Raw genomic sequence first — 24,290 nt, 5'->3', positions numbered from 1 at the left:
CTTTAAGAGTGGTCTTTCGTTACTAAGGGAGGGTGTTCCTTCCCCTTCCAGCAAACCTTTGCATTGGGTGCCTCTGAGTAAATGGCATGCCTCCCAGTGCAGGGGAAGGAAGGAAGGGGAGGAGATGGAGGGGAGAACTTTGCCTGCACCCTGGAGGCCAAGCCGGAGCTGATGGCCCTGCGCTCCATCTCCCCTTCCCAGGCCAGAGCCCGGGATCTCCCCGCTTTCCATGGTCCCCCCCCCTCCCTACTTAGCCTGGCATGGAGAGGAGACCAAGAGACAGTGGGTGATCAGCATCAGCTAAATAAAGTGGGAAGGACAAGCTGATCACATTTTTTAAATTTGAAACAACTTAAATAACAAAATTTAATTTTACAAGTCTATTTACTACAATTACATTTAAAATGCTGTTATTACAAATGGGTACCATTATAAAAGCAACAGAACATGTTTCATAAAGGAAGAGGCAGAGTTACTTAGAAAACAAAGCCCCCCAAAAAAGTTTTTTTGCACGTTTCAGGAGGCGGGGAGCAGCGGTGGTCATGCCTCCCCACTGCCTGACTTAACCTGAAGAGATGGACGGCAGGGGTGGGGGGGTGTTACTTAATCCGTCCATGTGTGTTTCAGCCCTATGGCATGGCACCAGGGCGGGGAGGGGGATGAACAGATTACAGCCATCAAAGAAACCCCTTTTAACCAAATGTGCAACTGTGCAACTTCCACCAACCCTTTGGGGGGGCGTCTGCAGGGGGGGTGAGAGACCTGAAGCAAGAGCAAAAAGGAGAATTCTCAGATCTCTTTTAACACAAATGATATATATTTATCTACAAGCTTAAAAGTACAGTAGACAAATTCATCCAGTTGGGGGTCAAGTTATCAGCACAATCGTCCTAAACTCTCTCCACTAAAAATAAATATATATATATTTTAAAAAGAAGTGCAATCGCTTAGCATTTCCTATTTGAAGATTGTGAGAAGAGGCGAGGACCCTCGTTTCAGGGCTGCCCTTCTGTCACTTTCTAAGCCAACATTCCCTTGCAGCATATTTTGCAGCAGAATCTGAGCCCCCCCCTCCGCTCCCCAAGATTTGCACGGGGTCCCCTTCTCCCAGTCCCCTCTCCGAGGTGCTGCACCTTGAAGGCTGGTGGGGGGACACACACACACAGGCTCCCCACCCTTGAGAAGGCCAGAAGGGGGGGGACCAAAGCAACGGGGAGTGGTCCCTCATGCACAGGACACTGTCCAGAATCCGGGCTCCCCGCCACCCACCACTTCTCTGAATGATGTGGGGCGGGGGGGGGGAGATTCTTCTCCCCCCCCCCTTGAAGACTGACAGGGCAGGCCCACATTTCCTACACAGCATTCACAAATTTATCTGGGGAGACAACAAAACCTTTAATAAAAATAACCCTGAGGGATCTATTATTAAAAATCTGGGATCTATTATTAAAAGTCTTTTATGTTAAAAAGTATAAATTAGCCATTGCTCTTTTCTTGAGCAAGTAAGTCCTTTAGCCATGTGTATAAATAATGAAATAATAATTACAATAAAAATAACAGCAATGTTTAGATTAGCCATATTTACAACCCACACATATCAAAAGATAGATTTAGGGTTTTTGGTGCAAATAGCACAAATAATTTAAATAAGGAACTCTGATACCACCTGATCACTGTGATGATGATGGACCTGGCCAAGGAAAAGAGGAAACGCAGCAGCCCCCCCCACTTCTCCTCCACTGCCCCCTCCCACATTTGCTCCAAAGAGCCCTAAACCCCCTCACCCACGGCCCCCGCCATCCAAATCACAGGCACCCCCTTTAGGTTCCAAGCAGATCGGGGCTCTTCCAAAAAGCCGGCCTGGGGAGGGAGAAGCCCCCCACCCAGCAGGAAGGAAGACCCTGCAGAACGGCCTTCCCTGCACCGTTTCCACCCAGGCCTGTTGGGTGGGCCCATGCGTGCGCGCCACCCACCACCCAAAGGTGGGCACCCACAGGATCATACAATGGCACGAGGTGCTTGTGAACTCACAGTCCCAAGGTCAAAAGATGCATAGTTGTCTGGACGCTTTCCTTCCTTCCTTCCTTCCTTCCTCTCTTTAATGAAACAGGACAGTTTTATACATTAAATTGGAGTGGGGAAAGGCCAGCCAGAGGCTCCTCTCCCTGCGCCATCAGGTGGAAGATCCTCCGTGGCCGACTCCCCCTTCCGCAAAGGAAGCAGGCGATGGGTCGGGGGGGGGGGAGACCCAGGAGGGAAGCAGTGCCCTTGGGCAAAGCTTACAATGAGGGTAGCGGATGATCCAGGCCAATGGTGCTGCATCATCGTCATCTCTCTCACACACACAAACACAAACACACACACAGAGCCAAGTTGTCTTCCACCTGAGCCCTTTCGGTTGAGGTATAAAGCGACAGGAGTGAAGACCGCGTGGCTTGGCGCTGGCTGCCCAAGAGTCACCCGGCAGAGTGGAGGAGGAGGAGGAGAGGTGGCAGGCGAAGGTCTTCGGGGCAGGCACACGTTGGGCCAAGCGCCTCCCCCCTCCCAGTCCTTGACGGATGGTGCGCGACGTCCCCGTTCGGATGACCCCTGCCTGCTCAGGCATTGATCCAGGCCCACCACCTCGCGCCCCGCCTCTCAGTTCCCCCCCCCACATCACAGCTGAACCCACAGTGTGCACCCTGCGTGGGGCCATGCTGAAGAACGAGTCCTCTCTGGCAGCCTGGGCCTCATCCTGTCTAGACGGGTGAATGGTCCAGAGGGCAGCCCTGTTCTGCCCACGGAGAGGGCCGCTGTGGGTGACACTCTGCCTGCCGGTACCCATTTGCAGCATCCGTGCAGAGGGTGGTGGTTGAGACGCTGGCAGGCCACCCTCGCTGCATGAGTGGGGGGGCGACCCCTGACTCCCAAGGCGGCTGGCTGGTGTTGGCCCCAAAAGTGAACGCCAAGGCTTCCGAGGCCGAGCACAACGTCCTGAGATCTGAAGGGCTTTGAGCCAGAGGGAGCGAGGGTGGACGAGCGAGCAGCCCTCCCGGCCCGGCACCTTTCGCCCGGGTCAGGCGGGGGGAGGGCAGGGCCAAACCGTGGCACTTGGTGGTGCAGAGGGAAAGGAGAGGCGAAGGGGCAAAGCGGCCAGCCTTCTCCCTCTTGGGTTCGCTTCCCTGTCTGGGGAAAAACAGGATCGGAGGCGAAAGGGGGGGCACAGGGGACCCCGGCCCCTCCTTCAGGCACGGTTTTCTCCTCCACGTCCACGAGGACCAAAGGCCCCCACCGCCTTGGACCCAGAGACACACACACACCCCGAGGCACGCAGGACCGGCCGACGGAAGGAAGGCTGGGGGAGCCGGCGAGGGAAAAGGCGGGCGCGCTTCTCCATCTGGCACAAGGTTCTCCTTCCCCAGTGATGCCGTGGGGCCAGCCCGAGGGGCTGGGATGATTCACCGGCTCCTCAGCCGAGCGGGTTTCCGAAGGAACACGGCGACAGGACGCGGTCCCACTGCCGTCGTCCGCCGCTACGTGATGGTGATCATCTGGCAGGAGCCGTTTCCGTGGGCCGGGGGGTGGGTCTTGGCCTCGGTCGTGCTGCAAGGCTTGGGCGGCCACGTGGGGTCCACCAGCAGTTCCTGGGCCAGGTGGGCGTAGCGGGCTTTGGGAGGCTTCTTCTGGAAGCCCAGGAGAGCAGGAAGCGGAAACCCTCGCCAGCGGGCCGAGGTCTCCTAGGAGGAGAAAGGGAGGGAGAGGAAGGGCCATCAGAAGATGCATCCAGCACCAGGGGCACGCACACACACACACCCCTCGCCCTGACCGCCCTCTGCAGAGGCAGGAGCTCTGCCTGGGCCCACCCCAGAGCACCCACAGGGACCACACGCTTTGCCACGCCCGGCCGGGGAGGGGGGCCCCTCCACACTCGGAGCAGGGGGGGGCTCATCTTTCACAGCTTGGGAGCTGGTGCTGCTCTAGAGTCACGTCCTCCACTGTGGTTTCAGGTTTGGAAAATGCGCCTCAAGAGCAACCCATCATCAAAAGCAAGTGTGGCTCAGCCGCCCCCGGGTGGACCTTAACCCCCCCGTTGCCCCTCCCTGGAGGACCCCACTGTCACACACACACACGCACCCTCCGCCTCTTCTCCTCTGGCCCCCTTGATCCAAGGCACCCCCTCCCCCCGCGTGAGGCACGCCAGGGCCTGGATGTCCCTCCATGGGGCTGGGGGTGGGGGGGGAGGAAGCCAAGCCCTGGAGGGGGGGCGCAGCCACAAGTCCCTCAGGCTCACCTAACTCAGCAGGTGGGACCTTGAGGGAGAGACCGATCTTCCTCCCTCCAGCACAACCGGGGAGACCCTCTCAACCCCGGGGTCTCCCCCCGCAGAGGCCTCTCCCCAAAGCACCCCAGCCGTGGGAGAGGGAGCGCAGCGGCGAGACCTCCCACCCCACCCCTACCCTGCAGAGTCCGTGGGGAGCGCGTGGCGCGTGGCATGCTTGAAGGAGGGCGAGAAAAGGGCAGAAGAAGTCCAACCTGTGGCAGGCGGTGAGAGGAGGAGGAGGAAGAAGAGGAGGAGGAGGAGGAGGAGGAAGAGGCCACAGCAGCTAGCCAGGGTTCCCCTCGCTTGTCTCCACTGAAGAGAGCTCTCCAAAGGAGGAAGTCCAGGAGGAAGGCCTGCGGCAAGTTCCCGGGAGGAGGAGGAGGAGGAGCGAGAACCAAGAAGAGGGGCGACTGTTCAGAAACAGAGAAACCACCCAACGCAAGGCCAGCCCAAGAGAGGGGCTGGCCCTGCTCAACTCAGCAGAGCAGAGAGAGAATCCTGGCCCCCAGGCGTGTGTGTGTGTGTGTGTGTGTGTGTCATGTGGCAGTCACGGACTGAGTGGAGCCACGTGAGAGGGGCAGCAGCCGCAGCAACAGTATGAGCTTGGCCCATCCTTTGATTCTCAAGGAGGAGGAGTGAGTGGGGTGGGCAGGAGGGGCAGGCGCCTGGTGCAGTGGCCGCAGCCTCCAACAGAGGGCAGCACACCTCCCTTGCAAAAGGACACACACACACCCCCGCCAGCCAGGCAGCCTCAGCCACTCTTCCCCAGGAGATGCTGGAAGCCTCTCTGGACTCCGCAGGCCTCCCTCGGACGGCACCAAGGGTGGGTCAGCACAGACTCCTCGCGGGTGATCCCCGTCAGGACTCAGCCACCACCCCCCACACACACACACACACAGGGACCGTGTTCACACCCATGTGCCCAACACCAGGGCCCAGGAAACCACACAGCAGCAGCAGCAGCAGCAGCAGCAGCGCTTGCTTTTAAAGAGATTGTGGGGCTTCCCAGGATGGGCCAGGAGGGACGTCCTCCCACCAGGAACCAGAGCAGCCCCAGGAAACCCTTCCTCTCCGCCTGGAGGGCTCACCACCAGAACAGCCCCCCCCCTTGTCAAAGAAGGAGGAAAGAGATGCTGCTGATGCTGCTGCCACCAGGATCCCCTTGCTTTGGTGGGGGGGAAGAGGCTTTGGCGAGAACCCATAAACATTGGGATGCAGAACAGGAAGATATCACAGCTGTGGGAGGGGCAAGGATGTGGGTGGTTCAGCCTCTGGAGCCAAAAAGAAGCCGCCGCCCGCCCGCCCCACCCCCCGGCCTTTGCACCCCAGTTCAGGAACCTTTGAAACAACCCCCACAGCTCACCTCCACCAGAAGGGAGACAAAGGCGTTGATGGCGACCAGCAGGAGGAGCGTCAGGCGCCACGAGTAGGGCACACACACCAGCTGGAAAAGCACACACACACACACTCGCATCAGTCCCGACGACTCGCATCAGTTCTGCCCACCCCCTGTTTCACGCAGCCCCCTCTGGGACGGCTGCCATTGGGGGGGGGCGGGAGGGCAGAGGACGGCCCTTCTTTCCGTCCTACCTCCAGGAACCAATCAATGGACGCCACTGGGTGCAACAGGACCAGGAGCATGAAGGCATAAAGAACCACCAAGGAGATCACAAAGAGATCTGCAAGAAGAGAGGGAGGGGAAAGCCAGCGTCAGGCGCCCTGCCCCCTGTCCGGCCCCTCCCTGAAAGATGGCTCCCTGCTGGGGGGGGGCAAAGCCACCTACGGTTCCGATAGCAGGGCTGGCGGAAGGGCTTCCCTTTGGAGAAGGCAACGGCCACGATGAGGTACTGGAAGCTGGAGATGAAGAAGACGGTGGTGTTCTCGTAGTTCTGGATGTTGTGCTCATTGAGGTCCGACTTGTTCCTGGTCTGCGAAGAAGAGGCGTTGTCCGAGGGGGCCTTGGGGAGGCTGCAGGCGCTGAAGGACAACGGGTGGAATCAACGCAGCCCCTCCTCTCTCGGCTGGCTCGCCTCCTCCCTCCAGCCCATCCGGGGGGGGGGCTGAAATAGGTGGCTGGCTTCTCCTGCAAGCCCCCCCCCCTCTGGGACTCCCCGGGGCTTCTTTGGAGAACTAGAAGCCTGCCTGCCATCTCCTGAGAGCGAACGCAACTCAGGGCAAGGCGAAAATGAGCCTGGAAAACCCATCCAGGCAGCCGGCAGGATGAACTTCAGCCCCATTTGATGAGCTAGGAACTCACTGGCACCACGGCTGCGATGAGTCCTGCTGCCAATCACCCCTTTCCTGGCGCGGCCGAGTGGACAAGAAAGGCGGAGGGCCTTCAAGCTGAAGAGGAAGGCGTCCTCCTGACCTGCACCCCCCCCCCCCAAGGAGGGGACCCAGCGCCACCCACAGAACGAACGGGCTGCAGTTTCTGTGGCCGGCAAGAGCAGGAGTCCCTTTCCTCCACGGCCCTCCTCTTCCAAGAGGTCAAGGGCATCACACCTGCTGTGGTTTCACCCTGAAGGCAAGGGGGGGCGGGGGGGCAAGAGGTCTTCCGGGAGGGGAAGTGGGCCAGAACCTGAGTGGCAACCGGCCAGGCCAGGCCCAACGAGAGAGCTTTGCAGCTCGGGGTGGGCAAAGGGGGGGAGGGAGGGAGGGGGCCTGAGCTTTCATCCCTCCACCCCAAATTGTGCACTGGCTCAGAACAAGGAACCCCTCCATCTCTCTCTCTCTCTCTCTCTCTCTCTCTCTCTCTCTCTCTCACACACACACACACACACACACGCACACACAAACACACAGGCAAACCTCCCATCACCACCGCATGTCCAGAAAAGGGAGAGATGGGCCCCTCCCAGAAATGGGTGGACAGAGCCTGGGGCCCCACCAGCGAGGAGGGAAGCGCCAGCCCTTCCCTGGGCCTGTGGGTCCGCCCGTCCACCTGCCCGCTGAGGCTGGGCCTTGCAGGGGCCACGGGCACCTCCTCGAAGGCGGGCCCACCTCTCGGCCCGCCAGCCCTGCCACCCACGACTTACTCCGAGAGGGGCGTCCAGACCTCGTACCAGGGCTGGTGCCTGACCCACAGGAAGCCCAGCGCCTGGAAGCCGAGGGAGATGAGGATCTGGGAAAGGACGGAGCAGAGCAGGGTCCCCGAAATGAGGCCGGACGGGGGCCGCCGCGCCACCAGCTCCTTCCAGGCGGGGTTCAGGCTCACTGCAGAGAACAGAGGAGTCAGAAGTGGCCCCGAACGCAGCCGGCCAGGGAAACCCTCCTGCCCTCCAAGGAAAGCCCAACGCCCTCGGGACTGACACCAGAGAGGGAGAGGAAGGGGACCCAAGAGCTGAGGTGGCCCAAGGAGGAAGAACCGGACAGGCTGAAGGAAAGGGGCCTGCTCCTGTGACCCCCACCCTGTGACCGAGGCTCCTCCTTTGCTCTGATGTATGCAGGGACATGAAGAACAGAAGGGGTGGCCGGAAGCCGAAAGGCTGGGCCTTTCCCGAATGCACAGGAGGAGAAGCATTCCTGGCCTCCACCTTTCCAGCCGGGCTCGGCGGACGCAGCCACGGCCGCTGATCCACAAAAGAGGAGCCATCATCTCGCCGCACCGCCAGCCGTGTGTCCCTCTTGCTGCCCCAACGCCTACCCCCCCTCGGACCTCGACCAGGAAGAAAGGCCAGGGCAAGGGCATGGCGGGGGGCCGCTGCAGAAACACACACACAGAGACACTGCCCACCGCCCCTCCCAAGCATTCAGAAGACCTTCCCGTGGTCTGAGCACTTGGGCCACGGAAACGGGAGGACACACCTTCCCCGGAAACCCTGGCTAAGCCATCCAGGTGTGGTGGCCGCTGGGGGGGGGGGGTTGAATGGGAGGATCTTCAGGCCCCTGCTTCCAATCTGCCATCCCATCAGTCTAAGCGGCAGGCCTTGGTTCAGAGAGGGAAGGAAGGCAGGAGGGAGGGAGGAAGGACCACCAACCCCCCCCCAGGTGTTTTCAGGGAGAGGTCAGCTCTGTGACTCTGCCTTCGGCCACTGGAAAAGCCCGGAGGGACCAAGAGGAACAAGAGGCCCCTTCGGGAATCACCGACTTATTTCAGGGCGACCTTTCCGTGGACACCGTCCACTTGTCTTGGGCGTCTGAAGGGCACCTGCAGCCTCACAGCCTTTTCTTCGCCTCAAAGCAACCCTGTGGCTTTCCTTTTCCTTTTGGCCGACCAGAGGCGCTCCTTGAAGGGGAGGAAGCGGGAGAAGGGGACGGGGCAAAGGAGCCCTGGGCCAATACTCACTGGTGAAGACGACCACCAGAATCAGGGCCAGGTCGATGAAAAGGAACTGGAAATCTCCCAGATTGCTCTGGATCTGCAAAAGAACCGCCCTCACGGCATCAGCAGGGAAGGAGAGAGAGCCTGCGCCAGATGACCCCAAACCCCTTCCGTGACGCTCCAGCTGGTGGTGGCTGGCAGCTTGCTTTGAATCTACGGGACCCTGAATCCCTTCTGGTCGGGGGAGGGGGCCTTCGGGCACCTGCCCCCTTCCCTCCCCCCTCCCTCCCTCCTCTTCCCTTCCCTTCGGTCTCCCGGCCAGAACACCAAATTCCACTTTGCCACCTGGATTGCAGCCTTTGTGGCAGAACAGAGCAGGAGAGAGACGGAGGTGGGAACATGCTCAGGACAGAGGAAGAGCAGCAAAGCGCCTGGACCGCCCAGAGCTCTCTCCCTCCTCGGGTGCCTTCCTCGCTTGCCGCCTTCCGATGCCGGGCAGGAGCAGGAGAAGGTGGGCACCCCGGCAGCAGAGCCAAGGGCAAGGGGCAAGGGGCAGACCGGCCCTTCTGCTCCCCTACAAATATGCCCACGCTGAAAATAAATATTCAGGAACACCGCAAGGGGTGTTCTGTCCAACACTCACAGAGTAAAGGAGAGTGACGCTGACGTACTGGATGATGCTGTACAAAGCCATGAATTTAAACACACAGAAGGAGGTGATCAATGCCGCCCGGCCCTCCCTGTGAAAGCAAAGAGATCCATGGGATGCTACCCAAGCAAGCCCTCTGAGAGCTGCTGACCCAGCCCCCCAGGATGAGAAAAAGAGAGAGGGGGGGGGTGTCACAGCAGGTTCCAAGCCTCCCACGCCTCCTGTGCCAAGAGAAACTTCTCCCATTTCTGGAGAATACAGAACTCAAGGACAACAGCTGCTCTCTATATAGGTTGAGATCTTTCTTTTCTGGCTGAAGGTCTAGAAGCTTGTTCAGGTTATACAGCTGCTCTATATAGCTGTGCTCTCTCTGAGAGAGAGAGAGAGAGAGAGAGAGAGAGAGAGAGACAGCAGCTATATAACCTGAATAAGCTTCTAGACCTTCAGCCGGAAAAGAAAGGTCTCAACCTATCAGAGCAGCACCTGGTGAGGAAGCCTGAAGGGGTGCAAACACCTCCCCTCTTCTCTCACGGCGGAGCGAGAGACCTGCGCCTCCCCTCACGGAGGAGAAGCAGGAGAAGCCACCACCAGCTTGCCTGCAGCTCCGTCGGCGTTTAGTCCAGGGGAGAAAACGCACCCGGGGGGACTTGGGCCAGCTGACTCTGCAGCCCCCCTGCCCTTTTGGCACCCTTTCTTGTCTCCGCTTGGACTGCCCCCCCCAGGCCACGTGGGTCCAAACGCTGCTTTAACAACCGCTGCCACAAGCACGTATTTACCTCACCCAAGGGGGGGGGACAGGAGATCCCCAAGAAGGGAGGGAAAAGGAGGGAGAGGGAGGGAGAGAGGGGAGCCCGGAGGGCAGGGCAGCGATGGAGCAGGAGGCAGGGCATTGTGCAGCCTTACTCAGGCCTTGCGAAGGCCCTGGTTCATGGAGCCCATCCAGACATCAGGGGCAGGGGCTCTGTGGTGCTGGTGAGCTGGGGATGAGGTGACACCATGGCAAGCCTTGCTTTTGCATCCACGCTCCACCGCAAATGGTTCCTAGCCCCACCTTTGCCTAGGGGAAGGGCGTCGGGCAGCCTCCCCCGCAACCTCCACGCCTTCCCACATTGCTGGCAGGATGGTGGCACTGCACGGCCAGCTCTGTGGGCCCCACGGGCCGGCTGAGCCTGAGGGAGACGCCTGGGCGGCCCGCTCGGGGCCTCCTCACCTGATCAGGCTGGGCACACAGGAGATGCTGGCGGTCCTGGAGGTGAACGGCGAGGCCACCGAAGCCTCCAGCTCCGAGAGGGAGATGCCGCCGTGGGCCCTCTTCAGCGCCTGCCGGGGGGAGGGGGCAGAGGGGGGGGGAAGTTACGGCTTGTGCTGCTCAGAGGATGGCGCTCGGCAAACACCAGGAGAGGACAGAGAAGAGGAGACTCACCCCGCAGTCGTTGGCCCCGTCGCCGCACATGCCCACGTAGTAACTGCACAAGCACAAGGGGTGGGGGGCAGGGGTGGGGAGAGGAGCGTCAGGGCCTGGCAGCGACACCCCAGCCTCCCACGTTCCACCCCACCCCTCCCCTTCTACCCACCTTCTGGGCAATGGGAACAGACTCTGGCCCTAGAGATGGGCACAAACTGAAAAACGAACCAGACAGAAACACGGATGGAACTGGCTCGTGGTTCGTGGATCCCCTTTTGCCGAAATGAAATGAAGTGCCAAACTTTTCCCGCGGCGCTTCATTCTCTTGCAGCCCAACAGGACGCCAGCCCCTGCCCCCTTCACCTCCCCACCTGGTCGCGAAGCCGCTGCGGCCACCGTCCAGAGAGGCAGCGAGCCCGGCCCCTGGCACGGAGGCTGCGCCCAGGAGCCCCACCGCTCGGCTGGCAGGAGGGCACAAGCGCCCAGGACAGCAGACGGCTCTTGCCCCTTTGTGCCCATCTCTAGGGATGACCCCAGAGCCCCTGCGGCTGCCATGCAAGGCTCACGAGGCCACCAAGAGGTTGCCCAAGGGCCACCAGGAGACACACACACAGGGCAGGGGGTGTGTGGTTGTGTGGGGGGGAGAGGGTCTTTGGAGTCTTCAGTCTGAAAGGAGACACACGTGTCCTGCCAAAATCACTGCCAGCATTGACTACACACAGACACACACAGAGACACACACACACACGTGTCCCTGCGGGGAAGGGAGGGGGTTTTTCAGGGGGGCTGAGAGACTCCCGTGGCCAACCTGCGCAACGTGGCCTTTTCCACCCTGGGCCTGCAATGGGTTCCCTGCTAGGGGGCTCCGTCAGGAAGGCCCGGAGGGGGCCTCCTGGCCCTCGGACTGACAAAGGGCAGACCCAATGCCCTCCCCCCGCAACAAGGACACCCTCCTCCCACAGCAGAGGCTGCTGAGGAAGAAAAGGAGAGCCTATGATCCGAGGACGGACGAGATCCGTCAGGGCAGGCCGGCCGCTTCTGGCCACCTGACCCACACACACACAACACACACACACAAGGGATGAGATCAACAGGCCACCGGAAAGCAAACGGATCAACGGGACCTCCTGTTATGACAACAGCCGCCCAAGAGGGAGACTCACTCGACATTCTGCAAGGCCTCCACCAGCTGGGTTTTCTGGTCTGGCGCCATGCGAGCAAAAACGGTTCCATGCAACACGAGCTGAAAGACAGGGCCTCTCTCAGTGAGCAGCAGGCAGGAGCCCACAGGAAGCCCGCCAGGAACAGTGACACCTTTAGGATGGCCTTTCTGGGCCAGGACGGTCACTCGTAATTACTGGGCAAATCCTGCTCTATGGCTTTGCACCGGGTGAGCCATTTACCCCACCCACCCCAAGGTGAACAGAGCACTAGCAAAAGGTGCGGAAGGTGGCCGCCGAGACAACTGAGGAGCATCCGGGACATTGAAGAGCTGATGGGGGACAGACGGGAGGGGGTCGTTCATCACCAGCTGCCCCAGGAAACAGACGGAGAGTGCTCTGAACAAGGCTGAGCCGAAGGGAAACACAGCCCCACCTCGGCCTCCCCACAGATAAACGAATGCTTGGGCAGGTGGAAGGATCACTTTTTCCATTCAGGAAGGGGAGAAAAGAACCAGGCAAGGAGCGCTCTGCTCCAGCTGTGCGGCACAGCTGGAGAGCAGGAAAAAACACCTCTTTCCCCCACCCCCCAGGACTGGCTCTGCACAGCCAAACATTTCTGTCTGTGTGTGTGTTGTTGTGTTTTAAGTCTTTCCCAAATCTCAGCGGGGAAGCGGGTTGTGCTGCAAACAAACCTTGGGCATAAGGTCCTGGAAGTGCTCCTGGATCACGGCGAAGGACTTCCCATCCATAGCAAAATGGTACTTGGCCGCGTGGACCTCCTCTAAGCTCTCGTGAGCCAGTTTGATAGGAATTTCCTGCCGGGGAAGAGAAAGGGTGCCTTGGTTGCAGCTGGTGATTACATTCCCGTGCAAAAGCCTCCTGCGGGCCTGCCCGCCTTTAAACCCTGGCGCCACCACCGCCACTGCCAGAAGGAAGGCCTTTTCCAAGGGCGCCGCAAGCCAGGAGCAAACATCATGTAGGTCGCGGCCGAGACAGGGAGAAATCGGCCCCTTCCAGAGGGGAGTTAAACTGGTCCATCTCTCTCTTGGCAGGAGGAGATGCCCACATCTCAGGACCCAGCGACCAGGCTCCCCTTTTGTCGCCACAGCGAAGCAGCAACGCTTAGAGGACACAGCGGGTCAAAAGGGATGGAGGTACCTCCCCAAAAAGAAAAACGCGCCTGGCCAGTTGCAGGGGGGGGGGCGCGGTCTCTGCCTTAGCCCCAGGCACGGGTAGAGCGGGACACGTCTACTGAGACAGGAGACCTGCTAACCAAGTTCCCCCCCCCCAAACCAAAATCCAGCTGCTTTTGTTTGCAGGCAAATTTATGCAGAGGCCATCATACAAAGGCTGAAGTCCATTAGCACGTCCTAACCAGAGTAGCCCCTTTGGATCAGAGGGGATTTCTTGATCTAGAAGTTTGAATAACTCAATGGCCTTCCTTCCTGTTGTGCCTTCCAACTGACTCTCGGCCGTATAATAAGCCAAGATGTCTAAAGGAAGCAAACCGCCCCTCCTAAACGACGTGGGGAGAAACACCAGTCCCTTTGCACTTTCCATGGCAAAATTCACCCTCCAGCAAGGGTGTTCCCAAATAAACCTGCAGCACAAGGCAGGGCCCTGGAGCCTTGAAGGGGGTGGGGGATGGGGGGCCAGAAAGGGCATCACTTGGGGGGCCCCTCCAGAGGGCCCCCCCTCCCGGCTGCCTCCTGGAAGATTCTTCTTCCCTTTCCTTTCCGTTCTGGGGGAGGGACCCTCTCCCTCCTGCTGAGTCTCCTCTGCCAGGCCCCCACCCTCTAGGCCCGCCCGCCCGGCCACCCACCCACCAGGCCTTCCCCTCCACCGGCAATCCCGCAAGGGGGGTGTCTCCGGGTGAAAGAACCAGAGCGGAGCCCCTCGCTCCCCAGCCAGTCCAGACACCCCGTGGCCAGCAAGGCACCTCTCCTTTCCTTTGGGCAACTCTGGCGTTACCTCCGAGTCAATGGCTGGGGAGGAATCGGGGCCCTTGGCCAGAGCGTTGGCGTAATGCCAGTTGATCCGGGCAGGCTGCCCATCCCTCGGCGGCAGCGCTTCGGCCACGATCACTTGGTCCTGCGGCAGGACCATCCCACAGTCCCTGGCCACCGAGACGGCCGTCAGCATGTTGTCGCCTGCAAGGGAGCAAAGACCAGCCGTCGGGCCTGAAGGAGGTTCCCCTCTCCACTTCCCACGCGGGCAGTCGGGCCCCTTCTCAACCAGCCTCGCACTGCTCTGGTCCCGCCACCCGTCCGGGCATCTCCTGACTCCCCCCCCCCAGGAGGGCCCCAGAGCGGATCTCATATTAATCCTTGCCACCGATGGGCTCCCACGACCGGACCAGCTCTGCCCTTCCCGCAAGGCTGAGCAATGGGGGTCCTCCAGGTGGCCGGAGCCTAGCACACACACACCCCAGCCTTAGTTGAGAGAGCACACCCTGACGGACTCTGGGTTGCTTTCCAGCATAACCAGGGGTGTGTGTGTGTGTGTGTGTGTGTGTGTGTCTGTATCTGGGGGGGGGGGGCAGGGACAGGCACTGCGGTGAACGCTACTGCTTCTGTTGCTGCTTCCTCTTCTTGCAACGTGCTATCAAGTCACTTCCAACGTACGGCGACCCCATGAACGACTGGCCTCCAAAGAGTTCTGCCCTCAACAGCCCTGCTCTCAGCTCTTGCAAACCCAAGCCTGTGGCTTCCTTGAGGGAGTCTGTCCATCTCATATTGGGCCCTCCTCTTCTCCTGCTGCCTTCCACCTTTGCTGATTCTTGCCTTGTTGACCTGATTTTGTGCTGGCTGAGAGGTGGGCTAAAAACAACTCAGAAACCTTTTTTTTGTTTGTTTTCTCGTTTTGGTTTTCTTTTAAACAACGACAGGGCGCGCTGCTTACCTGTTCCTTGTGGTTCTCGGGCTAATTACTGGTCTCAAGCAGAACTGACAAGCCACGGAGTAAAGAACAGCCACCAAAAAAACCCAAACAACGCACAAAAACCCAATGCCAATGTTTACAATGTGCTTTTTGATACCACTGGGGATAAACCACCTTCAGTCATGCTGGCAGAACCGAAGAGAGCAGGAAAAGAGGGGATCCCAAGATCAGATGGATCCGTCTGACCGAGCCCTCCGTTTGCCAGACCTGAGCCAAAGGACAAGGGCTTTCCGGGCGGATCATTAAGAATGAGCCACGGCAGCCGCTGCCCACGGCGAACGAACCTGTCACCATGACGGTGCGGATGTTGGCTTTACGCAAGTCAGCGAGCACAGCCGGGGTTTCTTGCTTGAGCTTATTCTGCATGACGATCAATCCCAGGAAATCCATGTTGCCCTCAATGGCGTCTCTGCAGTGGAAAAAGGAGGAGGAGAGGGACGCCCACCCCCCTGGTTCAGAGAGCAGCCCTGGCCTCCCGCTGCTGACTCCCCTGAAAGGAAAGACAAGGCAAGGCCTCCCCCCACCGCTGCCCCCCAGGCTGGATCCTGAAGAGAGCGCTGCAAAAGGGCCAGGAAGGCTCAAGGCGAAGGGAGGGCAGGGGGAGGAAAGCCCCAGCGGAGACCTGGGAAACCTCTTGAGGAGGGGAGGCAGTGCAGGCCCCCTGGTCAAAAAGGCCCAGATCCAAGCAGCAGCAGGTACAGGAAGGGAGGGCACTCGGGGACTGCAGAAAGGACGGCCTGCATCGCCAGGATGGACACCAGGAAGGGCTTCCCCACACGAGGAAGGCCTGGGTCCCTCCTAGCAGGTGAGGGTCTTCTAAACCCAAAGCAACTTCAGTGACCACAGCAACTCCCTCCGCTGTCAGAAAAAGAAGAACAGGAGCTCCCAAGGGCCGGGGGGGTGGGGGGGTTTGGGAAGGCGGCAAGAGGGACGCCAAAGAGGAACTCCTCCAAGGCGCGGCCTTTCCCCGCAGAGTCTGCGCCAGGAGAGGTCAGCCGGTCACCTCCCCAACCAGGCCGCCTTACCGTCCCTCCCGTGGTCTTTTGTAACCTACAGGAAACCCCAACACCATTAAGGCCGGGCGGGGCAGGGGAGAGATGCAGCTACTGCCCACGGCCCATGGCCCCTCGTCTGGCAGAGGGAACTTTCAATTCACGTCAGCCCTTTATATTCCAAGCCTGTGCACGGCCGCACCGGGCCAACCATCAGCTCTGGGACCCAGCGGTCCCCCTGCATTAACTCACCGGCCCACGTGCTGGACTTTGTGCCAGGTCAGCCTGGACTCCATCTTTCGGTGAGCAAGAGCGATGACCCGGAAGCCCTGCCTGGTGTATTCTTCCAAGACCCTCTCAAAGTCCACAGGCACTGGGGGAGAGAGGAAACGGAGGCATGCACTTATTTATTTTATTTATTTTAACAAAGAGCTACCCCTGAAATGTCTCCCGCCCCTTGGAAACCCAACCAGGGCCGCCGCTGGTTGGAACGGACTTGACAGCACGCGACAGAAAACCACCCGGTGTGACCTGGGGGTGCGGGCAGGCACGGCCCCCTCCCTTCACCTGTTTCGTGCTTGCACAATCCCGCGACCACCTCCGGCGCCCCTTTCACGTAGGCGTCCATCCGCTTTTGCCCCAGCGCTCTGGCCACCACGCACATCCGTTGCAAGGCCGAAGAGAAAGGGAACTGCCGCACGATGCCGATCTCGTAACTGGCCTAGGCCAGGCGAGAAGCCGGAGGGGAGACAGGAGGAGAAGCAGGGGGGTTAGGCTGGCTCCCGGCTGGCGTCTCAACCCACAGAACGTGGGGGTCGAAGGAAGCAAAAGGGGAGGCACTCACCGGAAGTTCAAAGAGCTCCTGCGAAGGAAAAGGACGAGAGAAAGAAAAGAAGGTCTCACCATCTGAAGAACTCCCTCCTGCCGCACGACACCCAAAACACCTCCTCCGATCTCCAGGCCCTTTAATTCCCTTACTAAACCCCTTTGTGCGGGGGGGGGGGAGACTCCCTCCCAGATGTGAAGGGGCATCCACAGGCGTCCCCCTGATTTTCTCCCCACTCCCTTTTTAAAATCTTTTGTCCTGTGGACAGGCTTTTTATTATTTTACATGTCTGTGATGATTTTATTTGATCCTATTTGTATCTCAATCCATTGTGACAGCTTTTAGCTAATTAGTTAGTTAGGCATCCTTCAGTCTCAAAAGACTATGGTATCGTGCTCTGTATGGAGGTCTTGGAACAGTGTCTAGTGTGGCTGAGAAGGCCAATTTGAGAGTGACCATCCCTTCCACCCTGAGGACAAATACGGTCTGTCCCCTGTCCAGCTCCCTGGTTTTGCTGCTTTCGGGACGGCCTCTTTGCTTCAGCCTGCTGCACAAGGGTCTCTTCAAAATACAATTTTAGCCAATACACTAAACTTAAACTTGGTCCATTACTAAACAAAAAGGAAGACACTTTCTGGAGGTCTCTCTTCTACACAGCCACACAGCCAGTGTTTTCCCTCCCTCTCTCTTTGTCACACACACACACACACACACCGAGAGAGAGAGAGAGAGAGAGAGAGAGAGAGAGAGAGAGAGACGCTCAGTCTCAACCACGAGGATCAATCGAGGGAGGGTTCTGGCCAGAAAGGCAATGTTAAGATATTATTTCAGATTAAAAATTTGCATCGTTAACCATGACCAGCGGATCTTTCCAGAGCGGGACAACACGTGAGGGCAGAAGGAGCCCCAGAGTTCTTGGCAGCGTTGGCGGGAGAGGCAGGAAGGCCCCTGCTCTTCAGAAGGGAAGCAGGAGAGAGAAAGGCTGGAGGAGGCCCCCCTCGATTTACCATTTCTTTGTCGGCCGCAGGTTTGGAGTCTGGAAGAAGCTGCTTAGGGGGCCGGACGACCGTGGGCATAATCTGGTTATGAAGCGCCGTTTCCTCTTCTGTGGCTTCTTCCAGAATCTGAAGGGAAGGAGACATCACCCGCTTGCTTTGCAAGCCCCATCTGGGAACGGGCAGCTCTGGAGGCAGATGATGTCCTGCAAAGCTTCCAGGCGGAGAAGAACGCCAGCAGCCCGTTGCTGCCCAAGCAGCACGGCATCTGAATACCCTGCCTTTTTGAGAGGCATTCTGGCCTTTGGCCGCCCAAGGCCACTCGCTCCCTCCCTCCACCCTCCAAGGCAGGGGTTGCTCCTCACCCATCCCGTGGCTTCGAACATTTTCAGATCGAGCGGGTCCCCCGAGAGCGCTCCTTCGATCTTGGTCAGGGAATGGCAGGTGGCCATGCACGCCACAAAGGGCGACCTGACCAGCCTCTCGCTGCAGGCACTGCCTTCCGGGAGAAGGAAGCTGGAGGGAGAAGAGGGAGGCGCCTCGAGCAGCGTCCGCCGCTTGAAGGGGACCTTCCTTCCAGAGGAAAAGCCCCGAGGAGGCCCGCGTCTCCTCCGACAGCCCCACCAGGCCCACAGGTCATGGGAAACCCAAGCCCCCCCCCCAATTCAGACAGAACCAGGAGAATCCGGATTAATTGGGCCTCCTGGCCGACGGGCCGGCCTGAGACGGAGGTTCGTTCTCCCAAAGACACCAAAGGGACTCCGGCAACCCCCTGTTTCTGGGGAACCTGCTTTACCCCCCGGGGGGGGGGGAGATGGCAGGCAAACTTTTAATCGGGGGCTTCTACGGCCCTTTGGAAGTGGGAGGGAGGGAGGAAAGCAGCTCCGCCCAGGGAATCCGAAGGTGCCCAAAGGGTCGGCCGGACGGTCTGGGTCAGAGGACACAGGCTCAGCCCCTTCCCTCTGGGGCCCCGAGGACCCTTCCCAGCCACCCCTGGGGGCCACCCAGGCCATGCTCCCTCCACCGACTCACCAGGCTTTCTCCACTCTCTGGATCCCCCAAAGGTCCAGGCCATCTTCCGTGAGGGTGCCTGTCTAGGGGCAGAGGAGGAGGAGAAGAAAAGGGGAAAGAGTGTGGCTTGGAAGCTGAGCCTGGCCTGTCCCCCCCCTCCCGTCCCCCCCCAACCGGGGCCCAGTCTTCCCGGGGAGCTCCCAGGGCCCAGCCCCTGCTACTTGGTTTCCTTAACAGAAACATACAGAAGCCAAACCAGGTCTTAAATCCAACGGTAAAAGAAAGGGTTTGCAATAAAACGGAATCTAAACCAAACCAACTCTTAACATATAATCCACTGATAAACAAGAAGCCAGTATTTTTCTCTAAGAGGCAGAGAACACAACTTTCAGAACCTCCTTAAAAACAGCTTCTAATGGGAAATCCAACAGCCAAACCTACGCCCACCCATGGAGATCTTCTGGGAAATAAAACGTTCCCAGTGATCTCCCAAAGGGTCCCACGGAATCCCTTCTATCAGCAGGAAGCCATTGGAGGTGGCAGGACAGGAGGGGAATCTGTTTGTTTCCTAAAATAATCACAGGATTAATGCTTTTACAGGCAGAGATGATTTAGGGGAAATTAAAGTCTCCCCCCCCCCCAGTTGTTTCCCCAAAGGGATTTGTAAGCTAACTTAGAGATTCAGGGGGAAACGAGAAATCTTTCATTCACAAAAACCACACCACACCAAACCAGAACCCACCAAAACAATGTTTTAACACAGCATTTCATCCCTACGGCAAGCAGAGGGCAGCATGACGTCTCCTCCCAGGATCTTTCAGGTGTCTGATGGAGACCGGGGGGAGGGGGGGCGAGCAGAAATGAACTAAATGTGGGGGAGGGGGAGGCACACTTTAACCTCTTCTACCCCCTCACCCCCCCCCCACACACACACACACCACATCCTGGTAGGTGGATCTAAACCTCAGCTGGATTTGGTGCCCTGACGGAAGGCTGGCTGAAAAGCTGCCCCATCCCCAGGACCGGCTTGGGGGCAAGGCTGGGGTCAGCTGGAGCCACGTGGCTGGGGGGGAGGGAGGGGGCAGAGGGCCCAGCATCTGCCTCCAGGCAGCTGGGATGATGGAAGCCTGTGCCTCCTTTCCATTCTCCACCTTGGAACCCACCGTTGGTCAGCCTCGGGGAGGCGGAGAGGGAAGCCGAGAAGGGAGATCCAAATGCAAAGGCCTTTTTCCGTGACTTTTGCACACAGGGTCCACCACCCCCCCAGCCAACACCCCCCAGAGCCCTTTCCAGCAGAGCCCCTGGGCATGGCCGCACGCTCTCCGCAACTCCTCTGGGTACATAAATGCACTTAATGAGAATGGAGTCTTTCCCTGGAATCTGAAGGCATGCAAGCTCTGCAGGAGGGACCCCCCCCCCCCCGAACTCCCTTCGGCTAAAAGCCCTGAGTCTTCCTTCAGCTGAGCCCTGAGAGGGTGCCCCCCCCCCCGTCCCCTACCCCACCCTGCTGTGTGCCCAGATTCCACAGCAGGGCTTCCCTGCCCTCAAAGCAGGTATTCAGGCTAAAGAGCTGGAAAGGAAGATGCTCTCTTTCTCTCTCTCTCTCCCTCTCTCTCTCTCTCTCTCTCTCTCACACACACACACACACACACACACACACACACAAAGTGCGTGGGGTTGCAAAACCTTGTCCTTCAGCTCTGACGTATCTTTTTTTTCTTCCCAACAAAAAGAGAAGATGGTCCTACTGCAGCCTTTGCATCCATTCCCTCCCAGAAGTGGGCGAGGGTGAAAGAAAGCTTGAATTGCTCGCCCCCCCCTGCCCCCCCAAGGCACACCAGCCTGAGTGGGCCCTGCAGGGACCACTCCCTGCAGGGCCCAGATCCCACTGCTAGTCTCAGCTAGAGTAGACCCACTGCGGGAAGTGCTGCTGAGTGGGTTATGTCGGCCCCCAGGGACCACGCGCTCAGTTGGGGAGAGGTCTCCAGAAGCCGTTCTGGCCTCTGCCCCCGACTCCCCAGCAAGGGGACCTTTCGGCGCCAAGGGCCAACCTTGTCGAAGCAGACCAGGTTCAGCTGCCCGCAAATGTTGATCCTCTGAGGGCTGATGCAGAAGATGCCGACCCGCTTCAGACGCCGTTGGGCATAAACGATGCCCGCTGTCATGGCGGCAGGAAGAGCCGGCGGGATGGTGATGGTGATGATGTCCAGGGACTCAATGATGATGATGTGGGCGGAAACCTGTGGAGGGAAGGAAGGAAGGAAGGACCAGATAGGCGGGGTATAAATGGAATGAATGAATGAATGAATGAATGAATGAATGAATGAATGAATGAATGAATGAATGAATGAATGAAGGACAATACGCAAGGGCTAAGAGGGAGCATGGCCGCCTACACACGACGCAAAGGAGTGCCATGCCCAGCCCAGCACCCAGCAGATCCAGGCAGGGGCGAGAGGGACTCCTGCCGCCGCTGCTGGAATTTGGCCTCCAGAGCTCCCAGGGGACGTTTGCTGAGAAGCACCGCCCCGGCCGGCTCTCCTGGCCTGGACCGGCAGATCCCAACCCTGGCTGCCCAGAGGCTCCCAGGCCACAACTCTGAGAAGAGCTGGCCGTGGGTCGCAGGGAGGTCAAGCTGGGCACAAAAGCCATGGGGTGGCTTCGAGAACCTCCAGAGAAACGGGGAGAGGTCTTTCAGGGGGACAAAGCGGGCATGGCAGCCATACCTTATTGAGGATGCTGATGACAATTGTGTACAGGAACCCAACGCCGGCCACCCCAACAAGGCACAGCAAGAACAGGTAGGCATCTCGGTAGAGCTTAAAATCGGTTGGCTTTGGGTACAAGATGGAACGGACCAGCTGCCCTTTTGCAGTGCTGAAGCCTGCCAGGAAGGAGAGGAGAGGAAAGAACCGGTCAGCCACGCAGGGCCCACCCCCCACCCCACCCCCTGCTCAGAGCGGCAGGAAGGCAGACCGTCCTCGAGGCACAACCCCCTGGGGGGGGAGGAGGATCAGTCTATCCCTGCTCTGCATGCAAAACCGACTCAAGGCTCCTGGGCAGACCCCAAGGGGCAACATCCCTGGGGAGACCCTCTCTCTTGGCTGAAGAGGAGGCAGGAGGCTAGCCGGGGGCTGCCAAGACATTCACCTGTCCGGACGACCACGGCTTTGACCAGCTCGCCTGCGTAGAAGCGGGTCTGGATGACGGTCGTGCCACAGAAGAGGGTGTGGCGACGGTGCCCTTCAGGGCTGTACACCTCGTCCGCCACCCCTTTGGGGTCCTCCGTAGGGTTCGGCAGGTTGGTCTTTGTGACGGGAACGCTTTCGCCTGGTGCAGAGGAGAGGCAGGCGGACTGGAACACGGGCACCAAAACCCCGCCCACTGGGCCCCAGCACCAGCCAGGAAACCCAGTACCCAGCAGTGCAATCCCGGTCACCCCCGTCCTGTCCCGTGTTACCTGTCAGCATGCTTTCATTGACGATGCACGTCCCGCTGACCAGCACTGCGTCGCACGGCATAATCATCCCGTTCAGAGGGACCACAATGACGTCTCCGGGCACAAGGTCCGTGGAGAGGATCTCCTCCACACCTGTGGGTGCACACGGAACCGTCCCACAGATCACAGGATCTGACTTCAGGAAGCTTCTGGTCATGGGGAGGCCCCTGGCCGTGGGTGGGGTGGATACCAGCCAGTAATTGAACACCCTCCTCCTTCCTCTGACCCCCCACCACTTGTGCGTCCCTGGAACAAGCTGCAGACGCCCGGATGGAGCCCTTGCAGAGAGGCTTTTGAAACCAAGGCAAGGGCTGCAGGTTGCTGACCCACCCCACCCCCCTGACGGGGAGGGGAGGGGAGAGAGAAGAAGATGAAAGGAGGGAAGGGGAGAGAAGAGAAGAGAGAGGAAGAGAAGAGAAAAGAAGAGGAGAAGAGAGGAGGGGAGGGGAAAGGAGGGGAGGGGAGGGGAGAGGGGAGGGGAGGCTGGACTGGGATGAACTGGTTCTCCCACTCTGAAACCACCCAGCACAGCCCTGGCTAGGGTGACACAGAGCAGGAGCCGAGGCTGGCTATTCCGGTCCTCCTTGAAGGCCACCTGCTCTCCAGGAGGGAGGCTGCACTGTCCGAAATGCTCAAGCCTCCCCCTGAGAGAGAGAGGCTGGGTCCAGAGACACAAGGCGTGCCTTCCGCCTCCCTTCCCACCTTAGACCAAGGGCTAAGCACTTGTCCCTTTGCTCCTGAGGAAGCAGACCCCCCCCCCCCCGGGGAAGAAGCAGCTGCTAACACAAGGCCCCGTCCCGCACTGAGAAGTCTCAAGGAAGACCTCTGAGGAGGCACAAGCTAACAAGCCACACTTCTGTAGTTTTGCCTCTGACCCGACAAAGGACACCCCCCCCAAAAAAAAAAACAGCCCAAGTACCAGGAAGTGAGGCCAGGAGCCCCTACAGACTGCCTTCCCTACCTTGGTTCGCTCTGCTGACCGACACCCGGACGACGCTGTGAGCCGCCACCATGTCGTGGAGCACCATATATTGCTGTGGGAGGGAGACCGGGGTGGGGGGAGAGAATCACCATCCGGAGGGCACCACCAAGAACGGCTCTTCCCAGCAGAGTGGCCCAAACCCAATGCCTAGGGCAAACTGGCCAGAAGGGAGAAGCCCTGGTGGCCAGCTGCCAAGCCAGGAACAGCAAGGGAGGGTATTCGTAGCTGGGGCAGGGCAGCGACAGTGCCACCCCTCCTGAAGAAGCAGGCAGACATTTCATTTGGGAGCTCATCCTTGGGTGCAAAGCATCCCAGGGAGCCACTTCTCTGGCCAGACGTGGCCACGCACCACCTGCACCCTTTCGGAGGTGGTCCCCTTTCCCCCAAAGGGGTTGGCAGCAGCTGGCAGCAAGAGAACTTCCAATGAAGGGAGAGGCCTCAGCATCCTCCATCACCCCCACCCCCACCCCCAAAGCCCAGCTATGCTCCACAGGCACTGAGCCCAAAGCTTCAACAGCAACAGAAGAGAAAACCTACAGGCCAGCTCCCCATCTTCTCCCACAGAAGCTCCCAGCATGTCACGGGGGGCAGAAAGTAAGCCCCCACCACCCCCACCACCACTGCACCCACCTTCCGGATGGTGTACAGAGAGCTCACAACCGATATGAGCGACATGATCACAATGGCTGCTGCGTAGTAATAATACTCGTCAGTGCTCCACAAGATCACACTAAACAGCTGGAAAATGTAGAACGGGTTGAGGACCTGGATGGGCCAAGAGAGGGAGGGGAAAAAAACCAAGTGAATGATTATCATCATCATAGAACAACACAGTTAGAAGGGGCCCGTAAGGAATACAAATCAAAGCAGAGCTGACGGATGGTTGCCGAAATTCCTCTTAAATGCCTCCAGTATTGGAGTGCTCATCACCTCCCGAGGTCGTTGGTTCTATTGTCATACTGCTCTAACAGTTAGGAAGTTTTTCCTGATATTTAGCCTAAATCTGGCTTCCTGTAACTTGAGTCCATTGTTGCGTGTCCTGCAGTCTGGGATGATCGAGAACAGATCCTGCCCCTCCTCTGGATGACGACCTTTCAAGTATTTGAAGAGTGCTCTCCTATCTCTCCTTAGTCTTCTTCTCTCAAGGCTAAACATGCCTATTTCTTTCAGTCCTTCCTCCTAGGGCTTGGCTTCCAGTCCCCTGATCATCATCCTTGCTGTGAAGTGTGTTGGCATCCTTCTTAAAATGTGGTGTCTAGAAACGTCA

At 58.9% G+C, this 24,290-nt stretch overlaps 1 protein-coding gene across 12 annotated transcripts in view; it reads right to left on the bottom strand.

Moving 5' to 3' along the window:
* Window positions 1-365: 365 nt before the first annotated feature.
* Window positions 366-24,290, bottom strand: part of ATP13A3 (ATPase 13A3) — a 42,768-nt gene continuing 18,843 nt past the window's right edge. For 11 of the 12 annotated variants that reach the window (XM_072996409.2, XM_072996410.2, XM_072996413.2 and 8 more), the window contains exons 8-33: window positions 23,654-23,788; window positions 23,003-23,075; window positions 22,003-22,134; window positions 21,693-21,872; window positions 21,269-21,426; window positions 20,594-20,782; window positions 18,564-18,625; window positions 17,897-18,047; window positions 17,544-17,660; window positions 16,555-16,572; window positions 16,278-16,431; window positions 15,963-16,083; window positions 15,003-15,127; window positions 13,750-13,928; window positions 12,471-12,593; window positions 11,779-11,858; window positions 10,634-10,676; window positions 10,421-10,530; window positions 9,205-9,301; window positions 8,586-8,658; window positions 7,336-7,513; window positions 6,084-6,277; window positions 5,891-5,979; window positions 5,664-5,744; window positions 4,513-4,653; window positions 366-3,716 (exon numbers count right to left, since the gene is read on the bottom strand). In XM_072996409.2, coding sequence (XP_072852510.2) covers window positions 3,513-3,716; window positions 4,513-4,653; window positions 5,664-5,744; window positions 5,891-5,979; window positions 6,084-6,277; window positions 7,336-7,513; window positions 8,586-8,658; window positions 9,205-9,301; window positions 10,421-10,530; window positions 10,634-10,676; window positions 11,779-11,858; window positions 12,471-12,593; window positions 13,750-13,928; window positions 15,003-15,127; window positions 15,963-16,083; window positions 16,278-16,431; window positions 16,555-16,572; window positions 17,544-17,660; window positions 17,897-18,047; window positions 18,564-18,625; window positions 20,594-20,782; window positions 21,269-21,426; window positions 21,693-21,872; window positions 22,003-22,134; window positions 23,003-23,075; window positions 23,654-23,788 — 3,207 coding nt within the window. In that variant the 3' untranslated portion in view covers window positions 366-3,512. The remainder of the gene's footprint in view (window positions 3,717-4,512; window positions 4,654-5,663; window positions 5,745-5,890; window positions 5,980-6,083; window positions 6,278-7,335; window positions 7,514-8,585; window positions 8,659-9,204; window positions 9,302-10,420; window positions 10,531-10,633; window positions 10,677-11,778; window positions 11,859-12,470; window positions 12,594-13,749; window positions 13,929-15,002; window positions 15,128-15,962; window positions 16,084-16,277; window positions 16,432-16,554; window positions 16,573-17,543; window positions 17,661-17,896; window positions 18,048-18,563; window positions 18,626-20,593; window positions 20,783-21,268; window positions 21,427-21,692; window positions 21,873-22,002; window positions 22,135-23,002; window positions 23,076-23,653; window positions 23,789-24,290) is intronic. The other variant, XM_078389696.1, reaches the window with a different exon arrangement.

The sequence above is a fragment of the Pogona vitticeps genome, chromosome 3 (genome assembly GCF_051106095.1).
Source record: "Pogona vitticeps strain Pit_001003342236 chromosome 3, PviZW2.1, whole genome shotgun sequence".
Taxonomy (NCBI): Eukaryota; Metazoa; Chordata; class Lepidosauria; order Squamata; family Agamidae; genus Pogona; species Pogona vitticeps.
Note: the sequence above shows the minus strand (reverse complement) of the source record. Positions and strands in the feature narration are given on the sequence as shown.